This window comes from Heloderma suspectum, chromosome 6 (assembly GCF_057233095.1).
Source record: "Heloderma suspectum isolate Gila_16-S chromosome 6, 16-S_ref, whole genome shotgun sequence".
NCBI lineage: Eukaryota > Metazoa > Chordata > Lepidosauria > Squamata > Helodermatidae > Heloderma > Heloderma suspectum.
In genome coordinates this window covers 103489394-103503232 of record NC_139463.1, presented here as the reverse complement: position 1 = coordinate 103503232, position 13839 = coordinate 103489394, and the positions used below count along the sequence as shown (strand labels likewise).

The 13839-nt window shown below is 49.0% G+C and overlaps 1 protein-coding gene across 1 annotated transcript in view; it reads right to left on the bottom strand.

Annotated features, from left to right (window-relative positions):
* The window catches only part of ITGAL (integrin subunit alpha L), a 104757-nt gene that overhangs the window by 32479 nt on the left and 58439 nt on the right, over positions 1–13839 (bottom strand). The window contains exons 9-15 of the mRNA XM_084805888.1: positions 12316–12478; positions 11427–11494; positions 11107–11239; positions 6621–6769; positions 4880–5017; positions 4563–4766; positions 644–774 (exon numbers count right to left, since the gene is read on the bottom strand). Coding sequence (XP_084662014.1) covers positions 644–774; positions 4563–4766; positions 4880–5017; positions 6621–6769; positions 11107–11239; positions 11427–11494; positions 12316–12478 — 986 coding nt within the window. The remainder of the gene's footprint in view (positions 1–643; positions 775–4562; positions 4767–4879; positions 5018–6620; positions 6770–11106; positions 11240–11426; positions 11495–12315; positions 12479–13839) is intronic.

Here is a 13839-nt window from a genome sequence, read left to right as displayed (position 1 = left end):
GGCTCTCAGGACAGGAAGGCCTGGCGTGCTATGGTTCATGGGGTCACGAAGAGTCGGACACGACTGAACGACTGAACAACAACAACAAAGATGGCTCTCTCACTTTCTTGCTCCGCAGTTCCTGGGCTTGTCTGTCTATGGGGCGGGGGCTTGTGACTTTTCCCCACCCCCAGCACATACATATTGTTATGCACATGCATCTCACTTCCAGGAAGGGAGAAGTTTCAAGGGATCCAATCTGGGCTGGTCCACCCATGACGCAGGGTGAGGTGCCTGGATCAGGCGGTGGTGCAGGAGGAGTGGCGGATTGCTCTGCTCCCCTGCCTATGAAATCCCTTGTGCCTGGCCATTAAGCTTAGAGAACACCTTCTACTGGCACCAATGGAAGTGTTTTTTCCTAAGCTTAATTGCTACTTGGGGGATGGTGACTAGGGGGGATGCAGCAAGTGGGGTAGGGTGGGGAGGGTTCCCTTCCTCAGATGTGATCCCCCATGAAAATCCACACACACCCAGCATGGGAATTAAGCTTGGGGAAAAACTTCCATTGGTGCCAAATGACATGCAGGCCCCTGGCCAACAGAGGTGGGGCATGGGCCCTCATCTGGGAGAACCCAAGAGACTCAGTTCTCAGTCACTCACTCACCGGAGCACCACAACTTCTCCCAGAGCTCCCACTGTGATGTCTGTGAGACCATCTCTGTCAAGGTCTGTCTTTCCGTGGATGGACTGTCCAAAGAATGTCAAGCTGGGAGAAAGGCTGTCTCCTTTAATTCTCTATTGGAGAGAAATGCTGCTGGTTTATCATGACAGGTCAGCAGTGCAACCACTTGATTCAGGACAGACAACAGAATGTACTTCTTTACAAAACATATAACTGGCTAATGGAATTGGCTGCCACACTATGCAGTGATGGCTATTCAATAGGTCACTCAGTAGTCAGATCCAACAGGGCTCTTCTTCCGTTCTTACATGACCACCACAAGAGGGCTTCCAGAAAGGACAGGTTTTTAGGCTAAATTTTACTCTGGGTTTAATGTGATTGTGCTTTTATTGTTGCATTTTCATCCTTGTGTTATATCTTCATATTTTATTCCTTGTTTTGTAAGCCACTCAGAGAACATATGTTGAGAGGGAAGGAAGAAGGAAGATATCTGTCAGAGAGGGAAGGAAGCACTGCCGCTCTCCTTAGGCCCTATCTTTGGACTTTGTGCCTTGCCTGGGGCATGGATCTTGGCTACAGTCCCCAGTGCAGCCTTCCCCTACCTGGTGCCCTCCAGATGTTTTGGACTTCAGCTTCCATCAGCCCCATGATCAGGAATGCTGGGAGTTGTAGTTCAGCATATCTGGAGGCACCAGGTTGAGGAAGGCCGCTTTAGACGGAGTCATAGAATCATTGAGTTGGAGGAGGCCTTATAGGCCAACCAACAACCTCCTGCTCAATACAAGAAATCCAGAGCTAGAGGGATCCTCCATGGATGGTTTCCCAGAGCTTTTCTACATGAGGCATTTATCGTGCACTCGTCATTCCCTATTCATGGTTGTTTACAGGTTCTTTCGACAACGTTGTGACCCTCCCACTTCTGTTTTTAAACAGCACTTTCTGCAAGTATTTAGGCAAAAGGAGAAGGGGACGGCAGAGGATGAGATGGCTAACACACAGACAAACACACTTTTCCAACAGCACAAGAGGCAACTCTACACATGGACATCACCAGATGGTCAATATCGAAATCAGATTGATTATGTCCTTTGCAGCCCAAGATGGAGAAGCTCTATACAGTCAGTAAAAACAAGACCTGGAGCTGACTGCGGCTCAGATCATGAGCTTCTTGTTGCAAAATTTTGGCTTAAATTGAAGAACGTAAGGAAAACCACTAAACCATTCAGGTATGACCTAAATCATATCCCTTATGAATATACAGTGGAGGTGAGGAATAGATTTAAGGGATTACACCTGATAGACAGAGTGCCTGAGGAACTATGGACGGAGGTCCGTAACACTGTTCAGGAGGCAGCAACTCAATCCATCCCAAAGAAAAAGAAATGCAAGAAAGCAAAGTGGCTGTCTGATGAGGCTTTACAAGTAGCTGAGGAAAGAAGGGAAGCGAAAATCAAGGGAGAAAGGGGAAGATATATCCAACTGAATGCAGAGTTCTAGAGAATAGCAAGAAGAGACAAGAAGGCCTTCTTAAATGAACAATGCAAAGAAATCGAGGAAAACAACAGAATAGGAAAGACTAAAGATCTCTTCAAGAAAATCGGAGATGTCAAGAGAACGTTTTGTGCAAAAACGGGCATGAGAAAGGACAAAGAAGGCAGGCTTCTAACAGAAGCAGATGAGATTAAGAAGAGGTGGAAAGAATACACAGAAGAACTATACAGGAAAGATCTGAATGTCCCTGGTAGCCATGATAGTGTGGTCACTGAACTTGAGCCGGACATCCTAGAGAGTGAAGTCAAGTGGGCCTTAGGAAACATTACTAACAACAAAGCTAGCGGAGATGACAGTATTCCAGCTGAGCTATTTAAAATCCTAAAAGATGATGCTGTTAAAGTACTGCACTCAATATGCCAACAAATTTGGAACACTTGACAGTGGCCACAAGACTGGAAAAGGTCAGTTTACATTCCAATTCCAAAGAAGGGCAATACCAAAGAGTGTTCAAACTACCGCACAATTTCTCTCATTTCACATGCCAGCAAGGTGATGCTCAAAATCCTACAAGCTAGGCTTCAGCAGTATGCAAACCGAGAGCTACCGGAAGTACAAGCTGGGTTTCAAAGAGGCAGAGGAACTAGAGATCAAATCGCCAACTTTCGCTGGATCATAAAGAAAGCGAGAGAATTCCAGAAAAACGTCTATTTCTGCTTCATTGACTACGCTAAAGCCTTTGCTTGTGTGGATCACAACAAACTGTGGCAAATTCTGAAAGAGATGGGGGTACCCGACCACCTTACCTGTCTCCTGAGAAACCTGTACGAGGGTCAAGAAGCAACAGTAAGAACCGGACATGGAACAACCGATTGGTTCAAAATTGGGAAAGGAGTATGACAAGGCTGCATATTGTCGCCCTGCTTATTTAACTTATATGCAGACTACATCATGAGAAACGCCGGCTTGGATGAATCACAGGTCGAAATTAAGATTGCCAGGAGAATTATCAACAACCTCAGATACGCAGATGATACCACCCTAATGGCAGAAAGCGAAGAGGATCTAAAGAGCCTCTTTTTGAGGGTGAAAGAGGAGAGTGCAAAAGCTGGTTTGAAACTCAACATTAAAAAAACTAAGATCGTGGCATCTGGCCCCATCACTTCCTGGCATGTAGAAGGGGAAGAAATGGAAGCAGTGACAGATTTTATTTTCTTGGGCTCCAAGATCACCGCAGACGGTGACTGTAGCCATGAAATTAAAAGACGCTTGCTCCTTGGGAGGAAAGCTATGGCAAACCTAGACAGCACAGTAAGAAGCAGAGACATCACCTTGCCGACAAAGGTCCGTCTAATCAAAGCTATGGTTTTCCCAGTAGTAACGTATGGCTGTGAGAGCTGGACTATAAGGAAGGCTGAGCGCCAAAGAATCGATGCTTTCGAACTGTGGTGCTGGAGAAGACTCTTACGAGTCCCCTGGACTGCAAGGAGGTCAGATCAGTCCATCCTAAAGGAAATCAACCCTGAGTGCCCACTGGAAGGACAGATACTGAAGCTGAAGCTCAAATATTTTGGCCACCAAATGCAAAGAGAAAACTCCCGGGAAAAGACCCTGATGCGGGGAAGGACTGAAGGCAAAAGGAGAAGGGGGCGGCAGAGGATGAGATGGCTAGATAGCATCACCGATGCAATGAATATGGACTTGAGCACGCTCCGGGAGAGAGCGCAGGACAGGAAGGCCTGGCGTGCTATGGTCCATGGGGTCACGAAGAGTTGGACATGACTGAACTGAACAACAACAACAACAGAGCCAATGGAAGGCTTTTTTCCAAGCCTAGTTGCTGCATGGGGGTCAACTGGAAGGGGGGGGGGGAAATTGCAGCTAGGGAGGAAAGGGTTAACCCTCTTCTCCCCGTACACTGTGATACCCCCCTTCACCCCCATACACTGCAATTAAACATGAAAAAAGCCTCCCATTGGACCAATTAAAGGCTTTTTCAAGTCTCTTTGCTGCATGGGGAAGAGCACCTGAGTGTGTGTATGTGTGCGTGTGCACACACGTATAAGTGAGTGAGTGTGTGTGTGTGTGAGGGGGGGGGAGTCCTGCCCACCTTTTGCAGCGCTCCCCCACCCCCGAAAGTTAGCCACAAGGGAATGCGAACTTCAGGCTTCACCCCTGTCCCTGGTGTAAGAATGATCCTTTGTGGTTCTGTGGGAGTCACTGCTCTGAGCCTGTCTCTTGATGGAAAGTAGCTCATGCAGAGATGCTGCAGGAAGACACCTTGACAGATGGGTCCCTTGGGCTCACAGGAGCCTTTAATTATTCCACTTACTTTATTTCCTGTAGCAAGCCAGACATCCTCTGGAGGCCCATGAGCGTGCAAATTGCCTCTACAGTCCTATCCTGTTACCTGGCTATAGAGCAGATGCAGGCCCCCCTCATGGCCATTATAGATGTAGATGGCTCCCTTCTCCTCCTCTTCTAAGGGGGCTCCCACAGCCACATCCGTCCATCCATCCCCATTGGTGTCTGCCAGGTCTGTGATGGCTGCTCCAAACCTGCCCAAGGGGTATCCTGAGACCCCGTTAAGCTTCCCCCGGAGGACAAGGTTATCCTGGGAGGGAGACAGAGGTGTGTCTTTCAGAGTTCACCAGATGCTGTGGGAACCCTATGAGTGCACGGAAGGTGCCCAGCATGGCCTGCTCTCTTTTGGACCAGTTTGCTCACCTGTGCCCAGTCATACACATACACGCAGCCTCCATTTGTCTCTGTGAAATGGAGCGGGGCCCCGACAAGGAGCAGATCTGTCTCCTGATTGTTATCTACATCCACGGCACACAGCACTCCCCCAAAATAGGATCCGGTCTGCAAAAGAAATATATACAAATGCACAGGGTAAAACCAGGGTGGGGAGAAATGAGCACAGGGCCACCTCAAGGGATACGTTGCTTAGCATTTGAATCATCCGGGAAGGGCGAAGCTGTGGCCTGCCACACATTGTTGAACTGCACCTCCTGTCATGCCTCAGCATTGGCTACAGTAGCTAAGGGTGACGGGAGTAGCATTCCAACATCTGGAGGGCCACACATCCCCCATGCCTGGCGCAGTGCCCTCAAAGGCTGAAAGCACTTCACACACATTATCTAGCTGCAATCCTCCTAACAACCCTGTAAGGCAGCCTTCCTGGACCTGGTGCCCTCCAGATGTGTCGGACTGAATTGCAGCTCGACACATCTGGGGCCTGTTTCCACAAGCGATTTACTCCGAACTGGCTGTGTGTGGAGGTCGTTAAGGATACATGATGTCATGACCATCCAGCAGCCACCTCAGAGCTTATCAGGGAAAAACTGGATTTCCAGAGACTGCTTAAAGTCCAATTCTTTTCCTCAACTTGGGTTCTCCCCTGTATAGTTGCTGTGTGCCCCAACCCCTGCACTGACCTCGGGTATGCTAACCCTGCCCAGGGGTGTGCCTTTCACTGTGACCCCAGTCAAGGGGTGTTTTCTGTGTTTCCTGTCCCTGCACAAACCAATTAGTGTCTCCTCAGAAGTAACTCCCACTGTGCTGAATGAGGCTTATGATCTGAATACCACATCAGAACTTACTGAGATCCCCCTCAATTGAAATGTGCACGATCTCGAGGCTCTGATTCTCCATTGTTTGGTTTATTGCCTTAGGAATTAACTACTTCACAGCTTTGTTATAGAGTTCTTGCGCAGTATCGGTTTGGTTATAAAGGGGGCTGATTTCCCATCCCTGTGTTCTCCCCATTCCCTTTCCCAGCACCAGCATGTGTGTGTCTACTCAGAAATAACACCCATTGTGTTCAATGAGGCTTGGGGGCTCATTGGGAGGCTTCTCTTACAAATGCGCACAAGGGGAAGTAGTTCGCATCTTCCTTACAGAGCCTGGAAGGCGGGAGGGGGGGACCTCTCTTACTGGTTGAGCAGCCCCTGCCACTCAGATGATGTTCACTCCAACCCGCCCCCCACCACCACCCAGAATTAAGTTATGTGAAGCCCCTTAGAATGGTGTGATATACACCCTCGTGGAGCCCTGCCCGGACCAAAAGTGGCTCCTACAAAGATGTGGGTGAGCCACTCCTCCTCCTTCTGTTGTCGTGGAAACAGGGCCCTGGAGGGCACCAGGTTGGGAAAGGCTGCTGTAAGGCAAGTGAGTATTATTATCCTCCATACTGCAGACACGGGGGTCAGGTGAGGCTGAGAGTGGCTTGCTAAAGGCTAACTGGTGAGCTCGTGGCAGAGGCAAGATTCGAACTGGGGACTTCCTGACTTGTAGCTCAGTCCATTAGCTGCTACACCACACCAACCCTACACAGGGAGGGGCATCTTGAATGGGTCTGCTTGGGCCACCATTATCCCCCTTTTGCCTCATTCCAGCCAGGACAGTGGGCATCCAAGTTGACCAGACTGTCCAGATAGTTCCCTGCAGTTCCCATTTTCTTCACCTGCTGCCCTTCAATCTCTTGCTTTAAGGTCCAGTTGGTAGTGGTGGCATTGACCTCAAAGACGAGGACTCTTCCCACATGTAGGTATCGAGGGGCACCAACAGCATAGAACTCTCTCTGCTGATGCTGCAGGAATTTCAGTGCATAACCTGAAAAGAAGAAAAAGAAAAAATAATTAATTAGCTGGAAATACCAGAGGAGGGGGGGGGGGAATAGACTGAAGATACTTCCATACACACAAAACGTTAATACTTCTTGCATTTTGCAACAGGGAGGACTAGAAGCTTGCTAAGAGATCCCACAGTAACTTAATAGTTACAATAGATTAATCAGAGCAAGCCCAACCATCTGCCCCAATTCTAGCTTGCCAACTTTTTCTTTCAAAATATATGAATGCCAAGAGGAATAAAGTTTTTTCCCCAATAAAAGGACCTATAGGCCTTTTATTATAATAGAAGACACTACAAGTGTCTCTGAGCATGTGCTGTGCATGAAGAAAAAGAGCTTGTTTTAAAAATGGATCTAAGGCCATAGTGATCCAGTTCACATGACATGGTGGGTTCTCATGGGTTGATTAACCCACGATTAGTCGCAGTGCATGCCAGGTGTCTGCAGCTGCTGTTTTGAATATGCAACCTCCAATTGGTATGACTGAGAGTCGCAGCGTGCCGTGCAAACCCAGTCAACGTGAGTTAATTGAAGGGTAAATGTCTTACACGTAAACCTTGATTAGTAGCTGTGGCTTGTTTAACCTTCAACCCACGATGGCCAGGTTTGCATGATACACTCTGACCCTAATCGCCCCAACTGGGGGTTGTATATTCAAAATGGTGACCATATGCACTGTGGCTAATTAATCCAAGTTAAGCTTTTATGTTGTGTGAACTGACCCAGTGCCTTTGAGCATATGGAGAGTTCCTTTCCCCTTCAGACAGGAAATAGCTTTTAAAAGTTACTGATGAAAGGAAAAGTGCCTCTGAGGATGTGTAGAGAAGTTATTTGACCCAAGCTTCAGTTATAGTATCTTGTTTTTTTAATCACAAAAAGTATGTGTTGAGTTCTTCCTGAGGCCAAGGGCATGTTTACAATCACTTGCCTAAAGGCGTTAACCTCCCAGTATCTTATAGGAAAGACTGGACTCAAAGCCTCCAATTCTACTTGCTGCCGAACATGACTGGTGAGCATTTGCACAAAGTTTGATTCCTTTCTCCATATATTCTCTCTCTCGTGCACCGAGAATAAACCAGAAATGTAGAAAGAATGGATTGAAAGCAATTTTACAATTGGCTCAGAAACATTACAACATTCATTAACTATTCTTTCTGGAGCAGATCATAGAATCATAGAACAGTAGGGTTGGAAGGGGCCTATAAGACCATCGAGTCCAACCCCCTGCTCAGCACAGGAATCTAAGTCAAAGCATCCCTCACACATGGCTGTCCAGCTTCATCCTGAATGCCTCCAGTGTGGGAGAGCCCACCACTTCCCTAGGTCATTGGTTCCATTGTCATATTGCTCTAACAGTCAGGAAGTTTTTCCTGATGTTCAGCTGGAATCTGGCTTCCTGTCACTTGTGCGCATTATTCTGTGTCCTGCATTCTGGGATGATTGAGAAGAGATCCTGGCCTTCCTCTCTGGAACAACCCTTCAAGTACTTGAAGAGTGCTATCATATTTCCCCTCAGTCTTCTCTTCTCAAGGCTAAACATGCCCAGTTCTTTCAGTCTGTCCTCATAGGGCTTTGTTTCCAGTCCCCTGATCATCTTTGTTGCCCTCCTCTGAACCCTCTCCAGTTTGTCTGCATCCTTCTTAAAGTGTAATGCCCAGAACTGGACATAGTACTCAAGATGAGGCCTAACCAGTAGAGGGGAATGAGTACTTCACGTGATTTGGAAGCTATACTTCTATTAATGCAGCCCAAAATAGCATTTGCCTTTTTTGCAGCCACATCACATTGTTGGCTCATATTCAGCTTGTGATCTACAACAATTCCAAGATCCTTCTCACTTGGAATCTTGTTGAGCCAAGTATCGCGCATCTTGTAACTGTGCATTTTCTTTCTTACACTTTATCCATTCCTCCCCGTAAGAAACAATGTGTCTTAGATTCTCTTACCAGGGTAAACAGCAAGACAGTACTTATATATAATACACTGAAAAGTTATTTAGAACTGTCTGTAGACTCTCTTAAGGAAATCTGGAAAATAAATACTGGTTTGACTATTCAGATGAATCAATGGTGGTGGTGAGCTTTTAAGATCTGCTCCAATGGCTATGTATGCACGAAACAGTAAGCCAAGCTATATGCACACAGTCCGTTCACTCCTGCTGGGCTCCTCCTGCCAGTGGGGTTGGCTAAATCAACCAGGAACTGATCCTGGCTTGTTGCACCCTTCACAAGCCCAGATCATAAACCAGGCTTTTTTCTTGGCTTGTGGATCCTGGTTTGTTTGGAACCAACAAGCCAGGATCCTGACTTTGGTTTTTCTTCAGAATCCTGGCTTACTGTTCCATGCAAATGCAGCTATCATCGTAAGAATGCAAGAAGACCTCTGCTGGATCAGGACAAAGATCCATCTAGTTTGGCATCCTATTTCCTGCAGGGAGGCAATATCCATGATGGTTCTGAACCTCCAGGTTCAGAGGCAATATGCCTCTGAACCTGGAGGTTCAGAACCATCACGGCTAATAGCCATGAATTCCATAGAAGAGGGAGGCAAGCTTTCTTGGGCTCCCTGTGGTAAGAGAAGAACAGCAGGCTCAGAGAAGGAACCAGTTGTCAATGACCACTTCCCTCCAGCTGAGGCCAAGAGGGCTCGTGGTCTGCCCCACCCGCTTCCTCACAACTGAACAATTCAGTATTCCTCCCCTTTCCTCCTCCATTTGCCAAACTTCTCCTTAATTATTGTTAATCAAAATTAACCCTTAACAATGGGAGATAGCCTGAGTTGTTTTTTGCTGAAGTGCTTATTTTCCCATCACCGTTGTAAATTGCACACGTTTATATTAATAATTTCAAACGTACTGGAAACAACCAGAATGAGGCAGAAGGATAAAGGTCAAGTTGACTGGCAACCCTATGCAGGCATGACTGCCCCGTAAGAAAGATGGCTGTGTGCTGCCTAGTTCAGTAAGGAAAGCCCCCACACCCCAGTGTGTCCGTGCTCAGCATACAGAGCTGGAAGGAAGGGACCAGCTAATCATGGTGATGGTGTAGAGCAGAGCTTTCCAAACTGTGTGCCGTGACACATTAGTGTGTCGCCGGCAGTGTGTAGGTGTGTCGCGCGAAATGCAGAAAACTGTGCGGAAGGGCACCGCGGAGCTCCCTTACTCGCGTGTGCTTCCCTTGGCCCCTCCCCCGGAACTTCCTAAAGCAGCTAATGTTAAAGCAGCTAAGACTTAGCTGCTTTAACATTAGCTGCTTTAGGATCATGTGGCATCTTGACGTAGACGCACATGATTGGCGGAGTTGGAGCAGTACGGTGAGGTAGAGGCGCAGGGCGAAGAGAGGGGAGGGGAGGCGCCGCCCTGGGAGCAGAGCTTGGACGCTGGTGTAGAGAAGTGGCAGTGGCCACCAGCCCTGCGAGATTTCGAGCATGCCCTTCGCGGACTTCTGCACCGCGCTCCTGCACGGCCAGGCCAGAGTAGCACGCGGGTGGAAACGCCGCCTGGGACTGGGACTGCGACTGCACCGAGCGGGCTGTCCGCCATCTTGGCCAGTCGGAACGGAGCTCAGTGGAGGCCAGAAGCCTCAGAATCAGCCTGCTCCCAAGCACCCGGGCGAGCACAGCTGCAGGCTGTCACCCAGTCAACCCACCTGCTGCTGGCTGAAGGGCGGCCACCCCCCCAAACCCAATGTGGCAAACAGCAAGCCACCCACCACGTGGCACTTATGATTTGATTTCTGCCATTTATTCTTATTTTTACTCTGCTGTAATTGTGGATTAACCACCCACCGGCAGTGTACCACCAGAGAGTGCTGGAACTGGACTCTGGACATAGGCATTGCAAATATTTACAGCAATATAGCCTTGTAGTGAGACATATATATTTACATCATTTTTGTTGGACTTTTGCTTCTCTACTTCATGTGTTTTTGCAGCTGAGCTCCTACCTGGGCCTATGTGTCCTAATATGTATTGTAAATACTTTAGTTAATTTTGTTTATTTTTCACATTTTCCTGCACATATTTACATACTGTTACTCATAAATGACAATGTATGTTATTATCTTACAAATCATATATTTTTAAAAATATAAATGAAAAGTTTTCATGAGATATGTTCTATCCCCATACATTTCATTACTACAATTTATTTATGTGTCCGTATCTCTTATAACGGGTTAGTTTAACCTCCAATTTGCTAGTAAAACTGAATTACTGTGTCATGAAATGACGCATGTCTAAAAAGTGTGTCACCAACATGAAAAGTTTGGAAAGCTCTGGTATAGAGACTCGGAGGAGTGCAGGTTGTCTCCTTACTCACCCAAGTAGGCCCCTTCCATCTCCTTCCTGAACAAAGGCGTGGTGATGAATCTTTCACTGGTGAAATCCGTCTGCTGCTCTAGCAGCCCCCCTGCCCAGCTGTCGGCACCCACAGCCCCCAGGACCACCCGGCCCTGCAGAGGGGAGAAGGAGAAAAAGAAGGAGGTTTACAAATGCATGAGGATCCCCTAGGGGCCAAGACTGCAACCCTAGACCATGCTTGCCTTGTGGGAGTAAGTCCCATTGAACTCAGTAGGGCTTACTTCCAAGTAGGCATGGGAGATTCTTCCTTCCACAACACACCTGTGGGTTCAGCCTCACCTGGGATAGATCTGCACTGAATCCACTGGATGACATCTCCAGGTGGAAGGAGCCACTGTCGCTGTTATCTGCAAGCAATGGACACAGATCACGGGAGGGGTAGATGTCTTTATATAAACCACTGCCCCCCTTCCATCCCAAAAGCAAATGGGTCTTGGCACCAAGTGAGAAAGAACAACTGTGAGGAATTGGGAAGCTGAAGTTGCAAAAAAGCTAACTGAGAACATCAGTTAGCTTTCCCCTAAAAGTTAACTGAGCAACACTGGTAGAGAATATCGCAACCACAATGTGCAGGTGTGAAGTGTGCCTCTGAGCATGTTCAGAAGGCATCCACCTCACCGCTGAGTTACCCCAGGCAACCGAGGTGTGAAAGGAGCAAGGACAGCTTCTTGGTCAGAAGGGCTGACTTCCAGGCAGGATGGAGAACCACCACCTCTCTTCAGAATTAATCTCTGCCGCTGGATGATGTTCAGGAGCTTCTATATCTGCCTACCAGTTGTGTCTTATGGTTGATGGCACCACTTGAAGAGCAGCTTCAGGCATGCCCTGCAATGTGTATATCATGACGGAAGGTTGTACTATATTGGGGTAGCCTCACCAAAGTTCCAAATTGGCCAGTTTTTTGCTGGGAAGCTTTGAACACAGGTAAAATTTCCATGTCACCAGGCCATTCCACCAGCCCTGCTGAAGGAGATAGTTTTTCTCCTCTCCTCTTCCCTCCCCATTCCTTTTTCCTTGTGTGTCACGTCTTTTTAGATGGTGAGCCTGCAGGCAGGGACTGTCTTGTTTATTTAATTATATGTAAGATGCTCTGGGAGCCTTTTTGGCTGAGGAGCAGCACAAAAATACTTCAAATAAATATATAAATTTCAAAAGCAGGAGTCTGTACCATTCTCTCCTCCTTCAATGTTATAGATTTTCGACTGGAGATCGTTGAAGCTGTTCTTGAGCTTCTCAAAACTGGCAAGGACCCTCAGAAATTCATCCTTGGGTTCTGAGGCAAGCATTCGGAGATTGCTTTGCGACTCCACAGTGTTAAGAAGATGCCCGATCTGGGGAAGACAAGGAAGGACCAAGTGAGGCAAAGGCAGGATGTTGGGATTTCTATAATTTCTGGAGAGCCAGGGCCTGCAGGAGAGGCCACCACCACCACCAGGGAAGAGGCGGGCCTGCTGCTGCTGGGCCTGCTGCTGCTGCCGCTGCCACCACCACCAGGCCTTCCCTGGAGACTTCTGCCTGGCAGACCGCCAGTCCCTGCAGGACCAGGCCCCCAGGTACCGAGCCAGCTGTGCTGCTCCACCTGCCCTCCCTGGAGGGGCTACATAAGCTGGCTGGCTGAGGTGGCCTGGGAGAGCCAGGGCCTGCAGGAGAGGCCACCACCACCGGGGAAGAGGCGGGCCTGCTGCTGCCGCTGCCACCACCACCAGGCCTTCCCTGGAGACTTCTGCCTGGCAGACCGCCAGTCCCTGCAGGACCAGACCCCCAGGTACCGAGCCAGCTGTGCTGCTCCACCTGCCCTCCCTGGAGGGGCTACATAAGCTGGCTGGCTGAGGTGGCCTGGGAGAGCCAGGGCCTGCAGGAGAGGCCACCACCATCATCGGGGAAGAGGTGCACCTGCTGCTGCTGGGCCTGCGGCGGCTGCTGCTGCCACCACCACCACCACCACCACCTGGCCTTCCCTGTGGACTCCAGCCTGGCATTATTTTTAAGGGGAATTTTACTTGTTGTGTGTGTGTGTTTTCTTTTTCCTGGGGGATTTTGTTGTGGTTTTAGGGGTGGGTAGCCTGCCTGATAGGCGGGAGCGAGGGGGCATGTGTCCACCTGATGGAGGCAGTGGGGGGAGTTTTGGGGGCCAGAAGATACTGAGGCTGGGCGGCAGGCACTGGCGGAGCGCTAGGGGCAGGCCATGCCAGGTAAGGGGAACAAGGGAGAGATGTGTAGTATCTGTTCCCTGCTCCGGGCCTGTCCAGAGCCAAAGGATGGCTGGGGGAGGCGTGACCCCATCTTCTGGCCTTCGTTTGCTGCTCTGCAATGCCAGTTCTGTTACCCAGAAAACCTCCCTCATCCATGACATGATCCTGGATGAGGGTGCAGACCTGGCATGTATTACGGAGACCTGGCTGGCCGAGGCTGCTGCTCCAACCCTTGCAGCCATATGTCCACCTGGATTTTCGTATGCACAGCAGCCGAGGGCTGGGGATCGGGGAGGGGGAGTGGCTGTTATCTACCGAGAGTCCTTGGTCTTCACCAGACCCCCTCTCCGGGAGACCAAGGTTGCTGAGTGCATGTACTGGAGGTTGGGCCCGAAGGGCAGTCTGGGGATTCTGCTCGTGTACCGTCCACCCCGCTGCACGACTGACTCCCTGGCCGAGGTGCTTGAGGTGGTCTCTGATGTGCGTGTGCAGTCCCCTAA